This window comes from Dasypus novemcinctus, chromosome 4 (assembly GCF_030445035.2).
Source record: "Dasypus novemcinctus isolate mDasNov1 chromosome 4, mDasNov1.1.hap2, whole genome shotgun sequence".
NCBI classification, from domain to species: Eukaryota; Metazoa; Chordata; class Mammalia; order Cingulata; family Dasypodidae; genus Dasypus; species Dasypus novemcinctus.
Window position 1 is genome coordinate 22,344,564 of NC_080676.1, and position 19,286 is coordinate 22,363,849.

Below are 19,286 nucleotides of genomic sequence, written 5' to 3' on the forward strand. Positions count from 1 at the left end.
TTCTGGGACACTTGCATGTCTAGATAGATAGATCTGGGGGGAGGGGCAGAGTGGGAGTAGTTTTTATTTTATCCGTTTCAGTCACTCTGTACAATTAACTATTAACATTGCTTATACTTGTCGATCCTCATGGAGCTCGCAGCGCAGCTTTTCTTTTTTTCCCAAATCAGTGGCTCTCACAGAAAGCCTGAAGCATTATGGGACTTAAAACACTTTAACACATTATAACATGTGCTCTTATTACTTACTCATGGGATGTTGGTTTGGACAAAAATAATGCTTCCGTGAACAGCTTTTATCTTGCTCTTTTTTTCTTCATTTTTTTTTTTTAATTGGATTTTTCCCACTTTGGGTAGTTAAGTGCTCTGCTGCTTGCTTGCTCATGCTTCCTAACGATTTTTGCCTTCAACTGATTTTTCTTTTTTCTTTTTCTCTTTTTACTGGTATTTGTTTTTATACTCATTCACTAAACAGGGAATTCCTCAAGCTGTACTTCCCCCATTACCAAAGAGGCCTGCTCTTGAAAAAACCAACGGTGCCACCGCAGTCTTTAACACTGGTATTTTCCAATACCAACAGGCTCTAGCCAACATGCAGTTACAACAGCATACAGCATTTCTCCCACCAGGTAAGGAGCTCGGGTTTTGTTAACAAATAAATTTGACAATTCACATAGAGTTCTCTGGGTAGGAGGGCAGATGACCCATGCCCCCAAATTTGTTTTTAGTCCATAGGTGAGATTTTGTACGGTAAGGTGGTCAACAGTGGAAGCTTTTCCTGAGGTCTCTCAAAGGGGATTTTCCTTAAAAGCTAAGAATTTTAGCATAAGGACGTATGGACTAAGAGAGTAAAGCTGTTTTATGTATTTATTTCTGTTTGCATAATGTGGAATTGAAATAGAGTTCTCTTTTTTTCCCTCTTTCCTCAACACTGTTATATGTCTGTCAAGCTATTTTATGATACTTTCCTGCTGTAAGACCCCTTTGCCTTCATGATTCCAGAGTTAATTAGAATGAAATGAAATGACACTTTCAGTTTTGATTTTTATTTTTCAACCTTTTTAATTTTTAAGGTGGAAAATAAAAACTGACTGGAATATTAAATTCTTAAAAAGTACTCTCCTTGGTACCAATCAGTATGTTGCTTAAAACAATTATTGCTCCCAAGGTAAAATTCATTATGGAGTTATACATTTGTGATTTCAGCATAGTCACATAAACATACTCCAGGACCATTCACAAAGATTTAAAATTTTAAAAACCAGAACAACTAGTTATTTAATTACCTGAAAATTCCCTATTTTTTTTACCCACTCTCATTATACCTCAGAAGGTACATATTAATTCCTTTCAATTCTGGAATTCAAATAACCAGAATTCTAGAAAACTAATCCTGTTTTCTCTTTTATGTCTTAACCTTCATTTTAAAAAATACCATATAGGCTCAGTGATTTATTTTAAAAATTAATTCTGTATTAATTAAATTAATGAATTATTGAATAGGTGTGTATATCAAAGATCATCCAGCTACTATTATTCTATTGTACAATAACATACTGCACAATATAAAATATTGAGAGGGACTGCAATAATTTCTTATTTTTGAGTCAAGAACAAAAGAATAAAGTATGTTTACAGTTTTTACTGCTAAGTACAACTTTTTATACAGTGCATCTTTGAGAACTTGTCATCTATATGTAGAACATTATGCTAGCTGGAACAGTCTTTACCCAAGGCACCCTGGATAAAATGATACTTGTATTCATGAAATAGTATCAAGTTGCAGTTTGTCTGTATTAAAATAAAAAATAATTTTGATCTATAGTAGATTCATTGTATTCTGAAGAAAAAAATCAGCTTTCTCTTATATTTTAAAATATTATATTAAAACTTTTTTTCTGAACCTACATGTTTTTTCCAAGATTTCCAGAATCAATCTCTTTGTTTTTATATAAATTTCCATGGCCCTGAAGTTATGCTGTTTCTAAAAAACAATCCATCGGTTTTTGTATAGTCACTACTAGACATTTTCAAGGCACTGCAGGAACTTATTACCATAGTCCCTTTAAAGGGAAATTAAAATTTGCTTTTTGGGAAGTGGATGTGGCTCAACTGATAGAGCATCTGCCTACCATGTAGGAGGTCCATGGTTCAAACCCAGGACCTCCTGACCCATGTGGTGAGCTGGCCGACGCACAGCACACAAGGAGTGCCATACCACGCAGGGGTGTCCCCTGCATAGGGGTGTCCCATGTGCAAGGAGTGTGTCCCACAAGGAGGGCTGCCCTGGGTGAAAAAAGCGTAGCCTGCCCAGGAGTGGCACTGCACACACAGAGAGCTGATGCAGCAAGATGATGCAACAAAAATGAGACACAGATTCCCATTGTTGCCAAGAATGCAAGCAGACACATCAGAACACAGAGCAAATAAACACAAGAGAGCAGACAATGGGGGCAGGAGGGGGGAGGGAGGAGAGAGAAATAAATCTTAAAAAAAAAAGGGGGGGGGGATTTTTATTTTGATCAATTTATTCCATTGAATAAAACCCTATTGTTAGAAACTATAGTATCCTTGTTTAAGAGTTTAAAAAAACAAATCTATCTTATCTTCTTCCATATATTAGTTAAAGAAACCAAAAATAATCTGTATTGTCAAGCAGATTTTGCATTAGTTTCTCCAACAATATTCAAATAAATAGTCTTTTCTAAATAAGCGTAACCCTTATTGCATGATATTTATGATCTTTATTTGTAACACTGGACTCTCCCTGGAATGGCTGTTTATCTGTGGATATGACAAGGCAAACATTCTAGGTAAGGGTCAAATTGGAGGAAAACAATAAACACTTTCATAAATCACTTTCCCTCTGTTGTAGACATTAAGCTTTGCTAATTTAAGTAAATTGGACCCCCATACATGGAAATATACTGAAAATTTCACGATATCTTTGTATTTCCTCTTATGATGTATTTTGCTATATTTTGATAGTCGTTTTAAAAATTTGTTATTAATCTGATATAAAATTAGCATAGCAGTAACACTTATTTGTAACCCAGTTTTAAGGGGTTTAAGTTTCAGGTTAACCTTTACCAATCACATAAGCAGAAGTAGATACAACTTCCATGTTTCCTTCAAAATATTTTCATTAATAAGTGGTGTGTGCACATGTGTACAAAAATTGATCCTGTAACATTAAAAGATTAAAATGGATAGCCTGTTTTTACTTCTGCTAAACCATTCTTTCTGACAGCCAGAAAGGAAAGAAGTCTCACACAGGGAATGTAAGCTCAAAAGCCTCAAGGGCCAGGTAGGAAACATAAACAAGTGAAGCAAGAAATAAATTGGAGTTTGTGGGGTCTAGGAGGCACTGGGGAGCACAGGCCCAGTCTAATGGGGAAGGTGAGTGTTCAGCCTTAGCTTTCTTTTGCCTCGGAGGAATATTGCCTGACAGTTTGTACCTATTGGGCACTCTGCATACCGTTTGTGCCTCCATTTACATCATAGTCCATGTGAGTGATGCCTCCTAACAGTGGCCCTGATGTCCAGAGGTGCCAGACTTGCTGACATCTGGCTATTTATATTCACATATCCCAATTTTTAAATGTTGGCAAGTAATTCAATTTTTATTAAGGAAAGAAAAAAAGCCTTTTATAGAATTAAGGAAATCCATGCTGTCACAGATTCACATATAATCTCATAATATGTGGGAGTAAAGGAAGTTTATTTTCTAAAGCCTATATTATTCTTCAGACAAGTAATACAAAAGAATTTTAAGATCAGAATATCCCATTTGACTACGTTATAATAATTTCGAAGGCATATTCTGAAAGCTAGGGACTCAAGATTGAAGTCATATGATTTTTACAGTTTGGAGTTTAGGACTCTAGTCTGTTGCTTCAGTAATAACTGCAGGGATATACAGGCCTATTTAATTTACAGTAAAGCATGGTTGGCTAAATCCTTAAGAGCAGGTGACTATGTATACACACTAAGTTGCTGGCAGAAAACCAGTGTCCTGTGATGAGTTAGCCAGCTAAGATAAATTACTATGTACTATAACTTTTAAAAACAGAATTGGACTTATGTGCCATCTTCTGTCCATCTATCCAACTATCCTTCCATCCATCTTTCCATCTATTCTGCCAACTATATAGGTATCTTTCCCTTTCTTTCTCCTTTTATCCACCCATTTGTCCATCCATCCATCCATCCATTTTTCTATTCATTTAACCCATATAAATTTTATTTTAAATGTCTCATACATTTTATTCAAAAGAGCTACCTTTTACTAATTGTTTGCTGCGTGCCATGCTGTACTGGGTGCTTCACATACATTATCTCATTTCTTTCTCACAACAACCTCAAAGGATTGGCATTTAATATTCTCACTTTGCCAGTGAGTTGGTTGGGACTCAGATATAGTGACATACCCCAAATGCATGGCTAGTAAGGATCAGGTAGAGCTGGAACTCAAGTCAGAATTGGGTAAATCTCTCAGTATCTACAAGCTCTTTATGCAAACTCCTAAAAAAGAATTTGGTAGAATGAAAATATCACTTACTGTAGACCTCATTCCATGCTTCTTTTTTTTACACCTACTGTCTCAATTAAAGATAAATACCAGTTTTAGTTAAGTTCACGTTGAAAACTTTCTTTAAAAAAAAAGATATATATATATGTATGTATATATATGCCTTCACTCTTCAAGACTAAATTGATTATTGATACAAGTTATGCACAGTCTAGGGTCCACTTATGTTGTAAGTATGAATTTCTCCCTCCAAACTAGTGTGTGCTTACACCCTCTAAAATATTTCTTAAACATTCACTTTTATTTACATCAATTTAGTTTCTTTAATTAGATTTAAATTGAGTCCAATTCTAAATCCCAGTCTTACTGGATTGGATAGAAATGGCAGGCATTCCTGTTATTCTAGAGCTCCATCCTCACCTTCTTCTACTTCCTGCTTGCCACAAAGAGAGGTCTATAAAGTCCAGTATTCTCAGACAAGCTACCATTGTCCATTCTTCACTCCCCACTGGTCACTGCTGATGTGATTGTTACCTATGCCTACAAGATCTCCTGAAGGCAGGAACTACAGGTACCTTCCCTAAGGCTGAATACCCCCAGGCTCACCTGTAGCTGTGCCCATGAGGGCCTGCTGCCTGCAGGGCTATAATTAAAGAACAGGCTTCATGCTCCCACTACTCATGGAATCTGCAGACTGCTCACCATGTCAGAGTCTTGAGGAATTTTTCTCTCTGCTCTCCATAGCTATCTTTGCTTACTTGCCCTCCTCAGAAGCTTACCTCTCTTCTCTCCTCTAAGCATATTGCCCTCAATCAGCAATCCTTAGTTGTAGGCTTAGGATTTAAAAGGAAACAAAAGGGTAGGAAGTTTTCTTGTAAGGGTATTGTTAGAAAGAACAAAACAAATAAATAAAACAAAGATTTCAAGCAATTATCTTACCACATTTATAATTAATAGAATTGCAGATGGTTCACTTGAATCCTAGCACAGAGATTATAAATCACGCTTGGAAGTTCAAAAGGTTGATTTTCAAATCTAACTCTACCACAAATTATGTCCTCCTTATATCTTCATTTTTTTCCCACCTATAAAATGGAGATAATAATGATAACTATTAATATTTCATGGGGTTATGTTTAAATGCATTTGACTCACAACATGGATAGCACGTTCTCTTAAAGCACTTTCACAAGTCTTAAGACTAAGTATGGGGAAACGGACTTGGCCCAGTGGTTAGGGTGTCCGTCTACCACATGGGAGGTCCGTGGTTCAAACCCTGGGCCTCCTTGACCCGTGTGGAGCTGGCCCATGCGCAGTGCTGATGTGCACAAGGAGTACCGCGCCACCCAGGGGTGTCCCCCACGTAGGGGAGCCCCTTGCGCCCGTAAGGAGAGCCGCCCAGCGCGAAAGAAAGTGCAGCCTGCCCAGGAATGGCGCCGCCCACACTTCCCGTGCTGCTGACGACAACGGAAGCGGACAGAGAAACAAGACACAGCAAATAGACACCTAGAACAGACAACCGGGGGAGGGGGGGAATTAAATAAATAAAATAAATCTTAAAAAAAAAAAAAAGACTAAGTATGTAGAACAATGCCCTGGAACATAGTAAGCACTCAATAAGTTTATTTATTGGTATTTCTCAAATTCAGTAGTACAGTAGAATAGAATACAATATATTAAATAGAAACAGGATAGATGATATAAGCTACTACTTTTTGAAAATCGATTTTAGGAATTATTCAGTTTAATTAATCATGAACTTTTACTCCTAAAATGATAAAAATGTTTTTAAATGACCCTAAATCAGCTTTTTAAGTCTTATCACAGTAAACCTAAATAGGTCTGAATTATAACTTGTAAATTCCAAACTCCCACCAACTCGCCATTGTAATTCTTTCTCTCTTCTTTTCCACCTTCTCCTGGACTAATTTTTAATTAGGTGTTTATATCACTCAAATAGTACTATCTTAGTTGCTTTTCCTGCATCTTCATGCAGAAGATCACTTAAATAATGTAATTTTAAAAGCCATGTAAGTAAAGTAACACACTCTTCAGAAATGCACCATTCTGTCATGCAAATATCTTCATAGGGGAAATTTGAAATTGACAAATACATATACTTAAATTTTGCCTTGCACTGAAATTGAGGAAAAATTTAAATTGGCTATTTGAACATCATTATTAGTAAATCAGCCTGTTTGAAGTAAAGATGGATATGACGGTCATTTCAAAAGTGATTTTTGTTTTTGGTAAGTGGGTCCTACAGCATTATGTCTTCATATTTGTGAGTTATTGCACCCTGGCTAGTATTTTCATTGCTGCCTTATGTTTATTTGCTGCAAATCCCTCTCAAAACTGTGTGCATTGGTTATAATGTTAATTAAGGAGATAACTCAAACTAAAATTGGAATCTTAAAAGCTTTAGGGTTTTAGAAAGATAGTCTCAGGTTAACTCATTTTCATCATGTGCAGGCTTAATTATGCATGGGATAAAATACAGTAGGCAAATTGTAGCATAATAAGAAATAAATAAAAAAACATACACTCTGTACAATATTTAGACTAGCTTTAATACTTTTCATTCATCTTTTCATCCTCACTTTTCCAGTCTACCCACCATTAGGAAGATAATCATTTCATAAGTTCAGACCCAGTATTAAATTTTGCTTGCTCTACTGTCTTAAACTTCTTTGTTGTTACTAGTTTGTTTCTGTTGTCTTTCACAAGGTCTTTGGCTCAGTAGTAGCAAAGGACATAGCTCTTCAAGTGTCTTAAATAATGCCTGTTGATGTAATATTACTCCACCTGAGAGGATGCTTCCCTAGCTCCATTACCAAGTTTAATCACTGATCATTGTGCCTACAGTCTAATTGTGATAACAGACTAATTGCAGCTGTTACAAGGATGCCAATTAAGTAATCTGTGTTTCTCAGTGGCAGCTTTGTTTTTCAGAGCCATCTCTGTACGATTCACTTGGCAGATATTTTTCTAAGATACGTTCCTCCCAGATGCTGCTAGCATTTAAATAGGATGTGCCAAGACTTAGTTAGAAATATAAAAGCATTTTGTAATTTGACCCTAGACATATAAAATAATCTTATAGAAAAAATAATAGTTCTGTGTAGGGGAAAATGCCCTATACTTGGTAAGATAAATTAGATTTTTCAGTGTTTATGTTTTAAAAGGAACAGGGACTATTAGACATGTAGTATTTATTTTTCCTTGTCTTGGTCAAAGAATTGTGAACATTGTGAATATTGGTGCTAATCCCCTATATGTGACCTATATAAATTCACAGTCTCTCATTCAGGGTTTTTATTAAAGTCTAATTAGAAAACTTTTTGTGAATTTCCAAGGAACATTTGCTACTCCGATAAATCCTGAGGGTCTAAACCAGCAATGAAAACCAGTCTGCATTTGCAGACTCAGTAAACCAAGTTAAGCCTTATAAGAAATTATACCCCTCTAAATATTCTCCCGAAATTCAAATTCCAAACTAAGAAAAGGCAGAGGTTTCACTTCCTTTTTTGCGTAATTTATGGCAAATAAAATTCCTGTATGGATAATTAATCACTATCCCTTTTATAACATATAGTTCCCAGTACAATGAACAGGGAAATAAAACCAAGGGAATGAAAATGAATGTTTGCGTTTCATTATATTGTCAAGTCAGTTTGCTTAATGTAAACAAAAAGTTAGTACATTCCTATGTTAAAGAAAGAAATAGCAAAGCAGCCAGATGATAAGTAACCAGATTAAAACAAAAAACAAATCACAATTTTATTTTAAAAAGAAGGGTTTAAAATTTTTTCCCAAAATACTTTTATTTATAGGCAGTAATTAAGAGAAACAAAGTGTACCAGCACACAGTTAAACTGGCTTTTATTCTTCACTTGAGACTAGTTCTAATTGATCACTGTGCTATTGTATGATTTGATTGTGCTGACAGTTACATTGCCACTGTTCCCATAATAACAATTTTTCTTCTTTGTTCAAATGAATTTCCTAATTACACGTGTGATGGGATGTTTTAATTCTTTTCCCTTTTCAAATCCACCTTCCTGTTGCAATGCATGATGGGCAGGCTCAATATTGTGCATGACACCCGCTACAAGTGTTGGTAGGTGCCAGCTTTGTTTCTTGATTATCTTAAACCTTTGGTGCACCTCACAGCCCCTCAAAATCCACTGCTAAGTTTAACTTATATCTATTGGGCAAGTCCATTTTCCTTTTACTAACACCTGTCAATTAAATGCCATTTTCTATTTAATTGACAAGGACTCACATAAATGTTTTCTTTACACACAACAGTTTCCTTTTGTCACCTTTGGTGGATTTTGATTGGACTATGAGTTCTGGTGTGTAAAAAAAAAATCTATCTCATAAAAGTAATATACTGTATATTTTTATAATAGTAAATAAGAAAACACTTTCAAACTGATAACTGTATATATGAAGTTAAATAACTGTACTTTGACTTAGCTTTTGATTGTCTGTGAACCCTATATGAAATTCTTGTTTTTGACTTAGCAAATTAAGCCTGTTTGTGTCAATTTTCTTGATTCGATGGTAACAAGCTTTTCCCCCCCCCCTTTTTTTTCTCTTTCATCCCCCCCTTTCTCTTCTCTCCTTGGAATGTTGTCCTGCTTTGCGCTGTGATTGCATGTCACTCGCTGGTGATGATGTTCCGTCACATGGCTTATTGCTGTGATAAATACCATGCCCAATTATCTACTCCATGTTGCCATGGTTTCCATATTGCTACACTCTTCTGTATGTTTGCTTATATGATTTTCCCTCCGAAAGTTCCCATGGTGCACGGTGCTACGCCAGCCACTGTGTCCGCAGCAACAACATCTGCCACAAGTGTTCCCTTCGCTGCAACAGCCACAGCCAACCAGGTTTGCTAATTTACAGCTTTGTTTCTTAAAAACCAAATCTAATAGGGCTCAATCCAACAACCCTTACGCACATGTATTTCCTATTCAAGTCAGTGGAAATCCTTTGTACGTGAGGGCTGTGGAGGGTGCTGTAATAAGCATGGGGTTTCAAAGATACCTCTTGTTGGCCTACACATTCTTTCTTTGATGAGCAGCAGAATGCTTTTATGCCATTTATAAGTGCTCCCAAGTTGTCGCAGCTCCATTTCTGAAGCTACTAAAATGACATTTACACAAGCAATTCTCATTTGGTCTCAATCAATAAGGCAGGTATTTTGACCTATCAGAAATGTGGTCAGTTTTAAAGTTTTTATTATACATAAATATTTGGTATAAAAAATGTCTCAATTCTTACCTAAATTCTAAATAAAAAAGCAAAATATTTAAATTTATTACAAATGCCACAAATGACCACTCTTGTAAATAGAGCTCATTGTAAATGATCGTAAGAGTTTGACTTGTTTGATAAGCATATTACATATTCAAAATGAGTAATGTCCAGCATCTCTGAGCTTTGATTTGAAATACATTAAGGGGCAAACAAACAAATCCTAAGTGCCCTTACTTCTATAATTATCCCACATAAATGTTAGAGGTATATAAAGAAAAAAAGTATGATAAATTGAATGTCATTCTGTGTTCCATACATGTTTATAAAGTATCAATTATGCAAAACACTTTCAATTTTAACAGATATGCTTCAGAAATTTAAATTTCATGATGTGAACAAGTAACTATTTAAGATAAAATGGCTACCTAAAATATTTAAAGTTTAAAAATGGACTTTGATTCAAGCAATATTTTTGGATTCTATTTAAAATATGTTCTAGAAAACACTGGTTGAATCAAAGTCAAATTTATGTGCAAGTAGGTTTTGACTTGAATATATAGATATGCTTATTATGAAGATATAGTAGCTCCATAAAGTTAATAAGTTTGGGCAAAATTTAGAGCCAAAATTCATTTCACATAATCTATAGGGTAAGGTTAAATGTAGCCAGATGCATCTAAAAAAAGCCAGTATTAGAAGGGAATCAGCATTTTACCCCTTGGGAAGGGAAAACCAATTAAGGTGCATCTGAAGTTGTAGCTATTGTTATGGGGAATAGTCATCACTCTTCTTTCTGTAACACACCATGTACTGTAGACAAAGAATTTTAAGCTAGTAGTATAGCCATTAAAAACTTTCAAAAGCAGCATTCAAAATAGATTTCTTTTAAAGTTTCAGACAAGCTTTAAATATTTCTTGGCAAAGAATCATTAGCTTTTCAGAAGCCTGTCAAAATAGCCTTGGATTTACGCTAAAACATCAAACTCATTTACAAGAATGCTAGATTGTGCATATGTGGCATGTTAGTAAGTTATCTATGGCAGAGATTTCTTAATGGAGTCAACTCAATCCATTTATGGTACAGATCAGTGATTCTGAGCTCTCTTGTGTGTACCATGTATGACTGTTGAATTGCTGGTGTAAGCAGAACTGCAGCAAAGCAAATTTCAACATGCCTTTGGCCATCTGGGTTGTAGTGGACACTTTACTTTTTGCATTGTGCTGTGACCATTTCATGCATAATCTTGGGTCTTCATACTGTTTTACAACCAAAAGAAAGAGAAGGGAATGGATATATATATACACACATATATTATATCTACATATACATACATATGTATATGCCTACAGTACATTAGCAATGCTGGAAATAGCTGATGCCACAAAATGCAGCCTGCATGCATGCAGAAGTTTATAGCTGGCCCTTCATCTGCATCGATTGGTGTTGAAGGTCCTTGGTATGTTTCGACAGCCCCCTCCTTGATGCTTCTACACTGTTGGGTGCAACATCCTGTCCTGCAGCAGCAGGAAAAATGGTATGAGAAGCTTCATTATGCTTGGAGCACATTTTCGTGCCATTTGCCAATGCTATAAAACTGTGTAAAGATGTCAGTGGAGAAATGGGAATAAAATAGGGACATAATAACTTGCACTCCAGATTATAAACTGTAATACGTTGAATTTGTCTAGGACTTTAAATTGAAACAAAAAATATCCTTTGATGTATGCGATTTCATTATTCTCCTGCCAGCCTCCCTGAAATGCTATTAGTGCCACTTTATAAATGAAGAAACTTAAGCATAGAGTATTTAAGTGTTTTTCCTCAAGGTCACACAGCCAGGAAATGGGTCACTAGTGTTAGAACCCCACGTTTTCAGTGTTCTGACTGCATTAATCTATTGTGCTGCCTTTTCCAGATTGAGCAGCCATCATTTAGGGTTTGGGGAAAATCAGGTTACAAATTTGAAGTTCTTGGCTTTTTGAACTATTGAAATATTGAAATATGAACCGTGATATTTGGTTTCTCACTGTATTTTTCTCAGGATCTCTAATTCTCTTGACCCTTTTAAAGTACAGTAAAATGTGCAATCAGGATTCAGAAATACTTTCTAATAGTGAATTTATGCTTGTATCTGGTTCTTTTAAATTCCCTCTTTATAATTATTACTCGATATTTTGAATTTGGAAAAAATGTTAGACACAATAATATGAACAAATATGTTAGAAATTAGTTGCACAAAAATAGGTAAGACATGCCCTATGTAGATTTCTGGATTACTAAATAACTGAAACCACAGGTGTGTGTGTGTGTGTGTGTGTGTGTGTGTGTGTGTAGGCCAACAAAAAGGGCTTCTTTCAATTACTGCTCTGCATGAATTGTTGGTGATTTAACTTCTCTTCCTAAAAACCGGTAACATTTATAGATTAGTGTTTAACATAAAGATTTTTAAATATTAGTGGCTACTTTGGCATTTAAGTTTACGTTAACTTACTGTTATGTTGACCAGATATGGACTATCACCTTATAGCTGAAAAAAAAATTAGTATTAAAATGTTTTCATCTCTTCATTGTTCGCTTGCTTGCATGGATCATTCATTAAATAATTTTTTATTTGCTAGATACCCATAATATCTGCCGAACATCTGACTAGCCACAAGTATGTAACCCAGATGTAGAATTTTCATCACTAAACAGTAAGTTCATTATGTAATATATAGTTGTATATTCATGCTGGGATTTTTAAGATAACAAGAGAAATTTGTAAAATTTCAGAAAAAGTAGCGCTCACATGTTTATGGGTTAGAAGAATTTTATCAGACAAATTTATAATAAATATGTTAATATCACTTAAATATGCAAAATACCAAGGAAAAATAAATTTCGTTCATTTTAGAAATACACACAAGCATGAATAAAAATATAAATTAAAGCTAAATAAATAGTGTAGCTCAGTCGTTGGCAACTTTTTTCTTAAAGGGCTAACTACTGAATATTTTTGGCTGTGTGGGCTCTGTGTGTCTGGCACAACTGTTCTCTGTTGGGACTACTCAACTCTGGTTGGAGCCTGGAAACAGCCAGAGGCAATATGTAAATAACTGGGTGTGGCTTTGTTCCAGGAATTAAAACTTTATTTACAAAGGTAGGCAGCAGGCCTGATTTGGCCTGTGGACAGTAGTTTGCTGACCCCTGCTGTAGAGTATCATTTATTTTGTTTTTTAATTATTTTTTTTTCTTAATCTTAAATGAGAATATATACACACTTCACCCCATGCCTTACCCTACATAGGGTTATTTGAATGTAATGAGTCTAACTTTAAATACATGCACACATTCACCTGTACACATACACACACATATCTCCATATCCATACGAACATTAGGTACTCCGAAGTAGTTATTTAAGAGGACCATATAATACTAAAAATGTTGCTGTTACTCAAAAATGGTTTGAAGGTCTTCATGTTTTGCTTCCAGAAACATGAAACATTCCCTTAGATATTTACAAAGGTATATTTTAGAGGATATGTTTTATTCAGTATGCCTGTGTTCAAGTTATAATAAATGCTCGGAAGCATGTTAGGTACTTACATTTACATTTAGAAAGAGCCAAGGCTTTTAAAACTGAATCTGGGAAATAAGATGGGTGATCACTCTTTGTTGCTTCCTTTCATTCATTCATTTGTTCATTAACACAATTGCAAATATTGGTTTGGCACTACTTTGTGTTAGTTACCATGTCAATGAGATAAAGATGAATTGACAGACATGTATGAATAATTTCAGGATACTATATTAAGAGAACTTTAAACAAATTTCTCTTGGAGCAAAGACGAAGGAACAACTCTCCACAAATGTGTCAGAAAAGAAGTGCATTTGAACAGTGAAGAAAGTGTCGTCACCTAGGAAAGGGAGGAGTAAGGGCCTTACAGGAGAAGCGATGTTGTGTCAAGCCAGGAGACTTATAGTGGCAGAAAGCAGTTTAGAAGTCCTTATATTAGTACTCCATAGCCAGAGCCTGACCAAGACAGAACCCACATAGTAGAAGAGGAGAGTTGAAGTTTGAGAGCCATTTGAGGAAGAAATGATAGGCTCCATCAGAATATTATCAAAAACATGCAAACATGAATTAAATTATCAAAATGGGCTTTTGTCTATTTCCTAAGTTCTCTCAATGCATTTCTTATTAAAAATTCCTTATATTGGCCACATTTTTAGAATAAGCATGTTATTTCATAACATATAGTTTTGGAAGAAAAATTCTCTCTTTAGCATATTAAAAAATATATTTCAAGCATTTGTAGTTGATTGAGTATGCTTGGTATGTATGTATTTAACTAGGTTCTATTTCTTGGTAGTAACCCAAGTTGGAAATGTTACAAAACAGCCATGTGACCCTTAATAATTAATTAGCAGACAAGTAGATTTGTCTGCATTGAAGCTTAGACCCTTGATTTTCTGTCTCTTTAACAAGTGAGTGAGTGTTTTCTTGTTTAGTTGCAATATTTAAACTGACTTTTGAGTTGAAAAAAAAAAACAACCAGTGATTTCTTCAATATCATTATTCACAAACTTTGAATTATACAAATAGTCACTTTAAAAGTATTACTCCTTTATTCCTGAATATACATTGTTTTAACCAAGCACCCAAATAGAGTTGATCCTATTTAATAGTTTTTTTGTTGTTGTTGCATGGGTTTTAATTTAACAGGCCAAATCATTACTCTTGAAAGCCTACTAAAATTTAGAAAGTTTTAAATTCTGCTCTACTGTAATAGTGCTAAAAAAAATACTTTATGACATTATCCGCCTTGATTCTGCATATTTATTTTACTCTTTTAGGTAAGTTTTAGCTCTAAGTCTATAATTTTATTATGTCATTTCATTCACATAGGGGTGATAAACAAATGCGGCGCTCATATTTACCTGCAACGTTTTTTCTGTTTTGTTTTGTTTTTACATGAGTATAGAATAACGTGTAAGTGAGCACAGTTTAAATTGAGAAAGAGCAAATTTCACATTAAATAATATATTGGAAAATGCTTTTAGATATTGTCTGTGTTAACAGAGATTATTTCTTTTTCCCTTTTAGATCATACTAAAGAGGAAAGGACAGTGTGCTTGGTTAGAGTAAAGGACAAGGTCATTAGCCATATTGTATATACCGTCAAGCAAAATACACAAAAATCCCTCAGCCACAAGACATCCACATATTGCATGTTAACCAGAAGAAAAGACAACATGGAAATCCACTGCACACTGTTGCCTATCCACTTTGTACATTTAATTGATATTTGTGCTGAGGTGATATTTCTGTCTAAAAGAACAAGATCGTCTTTCTTTTCTAGCACAGAGTTATGCATTAAAATATGCATATCTAATTAATTTCCTATATATTCATGCCATCTTGAAAAGACAGACTGGTGTAACCATGATTCTATTATGTATTGGTACGTCTGTAGACCAAGATATAATTTTTTAAAAATAAGTTTATTTCTTTCAAGGTTTACAAATAACAAAGGTGCACCTTGTATTTAAAATTGCCATTATAGGTGAGAGCGTGCATGCAAAGTCATTTTTGTTTAAGAGTAATATTTTTAATGTAATAGATTGTAAGACGTGGTGAGGGAGGGATCTGACAGAGATGAATGTGCCAAGCAAAACCACAACTGTGTATCTTTTAAAGCACATCATGGCTTTAAGTACCATGTTGTTAAGGATTCTCATGAAGTGCCATAGACTGTACATCAAATTAGAGTATTATTTCTTCAGTGTTAATGTTTTTCAGAGCCACATTTTGTTGCTTATTTGCTAGTACTAATCAGTCAAAGGGCACCATTCTTTTTTTTTTCTTTTTTTTTTTCCTTTTTCTTTTTGGAAACCAAAGCTGTCTCAGAAATGGCCAATTTAGCATTACAGTAACAATAGACAGCACAACTCAAACTCTCAATACAGATAAAACTCACATACTGGAGATATATATAATAGATATATATAATTATTTTAATTCATTGTAGTGTAATATTTATGCATATTATACTGTATAACATAATTCAAAAGGGATATGCCATTTCTGAGACACGACAAAAATGTTTGAGGAAATTATTTTGCTTCTATTTATAGCCTCTGTCAAAAGTCAAAAGACTATAAATGCTTTGCAGAAATGGTTTCACATTTGCTTAAATGCTTCATCACAGTCACATTCAAAATAGTGACTCTAAACAAAGAAGAAAGCAGCACTGTCATCAGATGCATGATAAACCAAAATATGAAAATGGGAAATGTTTAATTAACCTAGTAATTGGGTGGGTTAAGTACATGGGTGAATTTTATATGTGATTTTTCTTTTGTTTTGTTTTGTTCGATTAACTGCTTATAGCCTTAGAAAGCCTTTTACAAAATTAAAAAAAAAATAGATGTGCATTCAGTTTTTAAGAATAGATTCATCCAAAGGAATTCCTTTTTTGTGTGGTTTGGATGTTGCAGCTAGTAAAGGATATTTTTGCTCTTTTCAGCAATTCTGAAAATTGCTGAAGTAGGGGCCAGGTCACTGGTAGTTATAGTATGGAATGGGAGAAGTGAAAGTTCAGTTATAGAACTTTCCATACTTCCAAGTTTACTGCAAGTTTTTATGCTTGAGAGAGATGCTTTCTAATATAAGACTGATGTGTTGATTTTACTGATTGTACTGTACATCTATTAAAGCCTTAGATTATTACATTACGGGTTGGAACCCATACCAATGTAATTTCAATCGTGTTAAGAGAGTAATGGTGACTTCACGTTATTGTAGTTAGCTACATTATAGAATATTACTTATTTTTCTTGTTAAAATGTAGTTTTTCATTTCTTACATTTATTAGATTTTCATTTTCTATTAACAATTGAATACCATTTCAGTTTATAGAATATTGTTTTATTAGATTTTACCGATGAATTTTTCAAAATACAAAAAAAAAAATTAAAGTAGTTTTTCCTTCATAACATACTCAGTTTTGAATTACATGTAGTGTCATATGAATATTCGTATTATTGTTAACTAAATGATTTATATTTTACTGGTTTAATATTACCGTGTAAGAATGTCAGTCATTGTTAGTTCTTGTCTAGTTTTCATTAAAAGAACAAAGATCTTTTATATGGATATCTTATAAATATATAATCATTGCTAAGTAAGAAGTTAAGTTGTTGCTATCGCAACAATCCTGGCAGACAATTGAGTAATATTTTGATGATTTATTTTGTTTGTAATTAGTTATTATAAGAAGATCTAGATCCTAGATATTAGAATAAAATTTATTTTCTACTGTATCCATTTCAAATGTTAAAGTATTGTTTAATATTTTTGAAATCCCTGAATATCAGGCCTTGTTATAAATAAGCTGCATAATCAGTAAATAGAACAAGGGACTTTTTGTTGATAATCCAAATACTCAAAGTTTACGTAACGAGAATTATAGCATGTGTGCAAACTCTTGAGGGTTGATTATGCTGCAATTTAGCATGTTGGAACGTCTAGAAAGAAGGTTGACTTTTTGCACTTCTGTATATAGTCAAAAGAGAGAAACCTGTATAATAGTAAGATCTTATTTTGAATAAAAACGTCTATAATTACAAGGAGTTTTGTTAAGGCTAATAAAATGAGACTGAGCAAAATTGCTTGCAAAAGTGGCACAGAGTTAGCACTCCATACCCCTTCAAACATGTTGCTTTGCTTTTTGTGGACAGCTTGTAGTTTGCCAGGATTTTTTCAGCTGGAAAGATATGCCATTCTTCCAAGATCTCATGACTGACAAAAACTCCATTGGGCCAAATCTGCCTGAAGATCATTACCAAAAATAGCAGGTACTTCAACCATTAAGGTGAAATCATGGATCAAATATTCCTTACATTTTTCAAAACTACTGCATGTTTAAAACTTCAGAAAAAAAATGAGAGAAAGAACTATACTAAGGACATATATTATTCAAATCAGTTTCTGACAATTTCAGTGGTTTATTGTTCACAAAAAAAAAAAATCTTCAAAACAAGTATTGACTTTCACAAAATTTAAACCATAAACAGGCAAACCAAACAGCACACCGTAGCTATAGTTGTTATGTGATTGTTTTTAATTGCTATAGGATCCTGTTCTTTCAGCAGGTGAAAAAATAAAACACAGTTCAAATTTCACGGTTTTAATTTTCAACACAGAAGCACTTGAAAAAAGCAAACTGCAATTGTGGGCACTTGTTTAATGAATTAGTATATCCAGCCTTCACTCCAGCTGGTTAATAATGTTGCACTTATCAGCAACCCTTCCACTTTCATCTGCTGAAAGGACAGATGTGCTTGGTTTTACTATTATGTAATCACAACTTACTTTCTGCTTGTAGTTGCTTAAAATTATGTATTTTGTCTTGGGCTGCAATTTGTTTTATGCTTATTTTATTATTACTGCAGTAGTTGACTTTGCTGTATGGAAAAATAAAGTGAAATTGCCCTAATAAAACTTCTCTTTCTTAATTATATTTGTGTATCTGAGATTGAAGAGTAAATTATTTTTGCGCGTTTCATGTATTCCTGCATTGTGTATCTTTAAGAAAATTTTGATGTGAAAATCGATTGGTTTTAAATATAATTGCAAGGAAGGCACTTAACTATCTTTCTCACAAAATATCCTTCGAGGACTAGGATGAGAATCTAAAGTGTGGTGTATTACCATCCTATGGTCGGTATTTTCTGAAAAAATCATTCTCTCCCCTCCTCTGAAGCATTTTAGTGCTGATTGCTATAATTGTAGGTATAAAGAGAAGAAGAAGAGCTTCTCTTATCAATTCTTCATCACTGTCTTTCTACTAAAGATATTTTATTTGCCTGAGTACCCCAGGAGAATAGCACTGGAAATTAGGCATTCCAAGAGAATAATTCAATAATAAAATAGATGATGCTACTTAATTCAGTGGGTTGAAGGCATTTATGCACACATATATCTGAGCTAGGCCATGGCATAACTCTTGAGTGAGAGTGTGTGTGTATGTGAGTGTGTGAGTGAATTTTTAAAACAGTGGATTAAAATTTTCATTTAGAGAGTCTTGGTATTGAATAAAGCTTTGCATTTTGTCGTTTGTACAGATAGGCAGTGAAGCTCAGTTCCTTGTGAAGAGATTTGATCATTCAGTGCTTCCTTATGTTGGCTGTGCCACATGATATATGACCATAGGCTGAAAATTCTTCTTTCTGGTCAAAGACTTATTCCCCCTCTGCAACTTATTGCGTTAAAAATCAGTGCAATGTTTATAATTAATACAATTCTGTTACTGGTTGATTTCCATAGAGCATTTCTGCTAATCTCAGTAGGTCCACCTATTCTACCTACCAGTGATCAAAGAGAAAATGGCTGCCCTGGGGATGATACTCTACAGCAGGATTCCTAACCTTTTAAAGTTACATCAACTATCTGGCTAACAAATTTGAGTGACATAAAAAGAAGGGTAATATTTGGGAT

At 34.3% G+C, this 19,286-nt stretch overlaps 1 protein-coding gene across 22 annotated transcripts in view; it reads left to right on the plus strand.

Annotated features, from left to right (window-relative positions):
* MBNL1 (muscleblind like splicing regulator 1) overlaps nt 1-18,309 on the plus strand; it is a 208,091-nt gene extending 189,782 nt beyond the window's left edge. For 9 of the 22 annotated variants that reach the window (XM_004478814.4, XM_058295166.1, XM_004478812.4 and 6 more), the window contains 5 exons: nt 475-628; nt 8,615-8,650; nt 9,337-9,431; nt 12,421-12,495; nt 14,892-18,309. In XM_004478814.4, the coding sequence (XP_004478871.1) occupies nt 475-628; nt 8,615-8,650; nt 9,337-9,431; nt 12,421-12,477 (342 nt within the window). In that variant the 3' untranslated portion in view covers nt 12,478-12,495; nt 14,892-18,309. Of the gene's footprint in view, nt 1-474; nt 629-949; nt 1,008-8,614; nt 8,651-9,336; nt 9,432-12,420; nt 12,496-14,891 lie in introns of those variants that run through there. The other 13 variants (XM_058295168.1, XM_004478815.5, XM_004478818.5 and 10 more) reach the window with 6 other exon arrangements.
* Nucleotides 18,310-19,286: the final 977 nt, after the last annotated feature.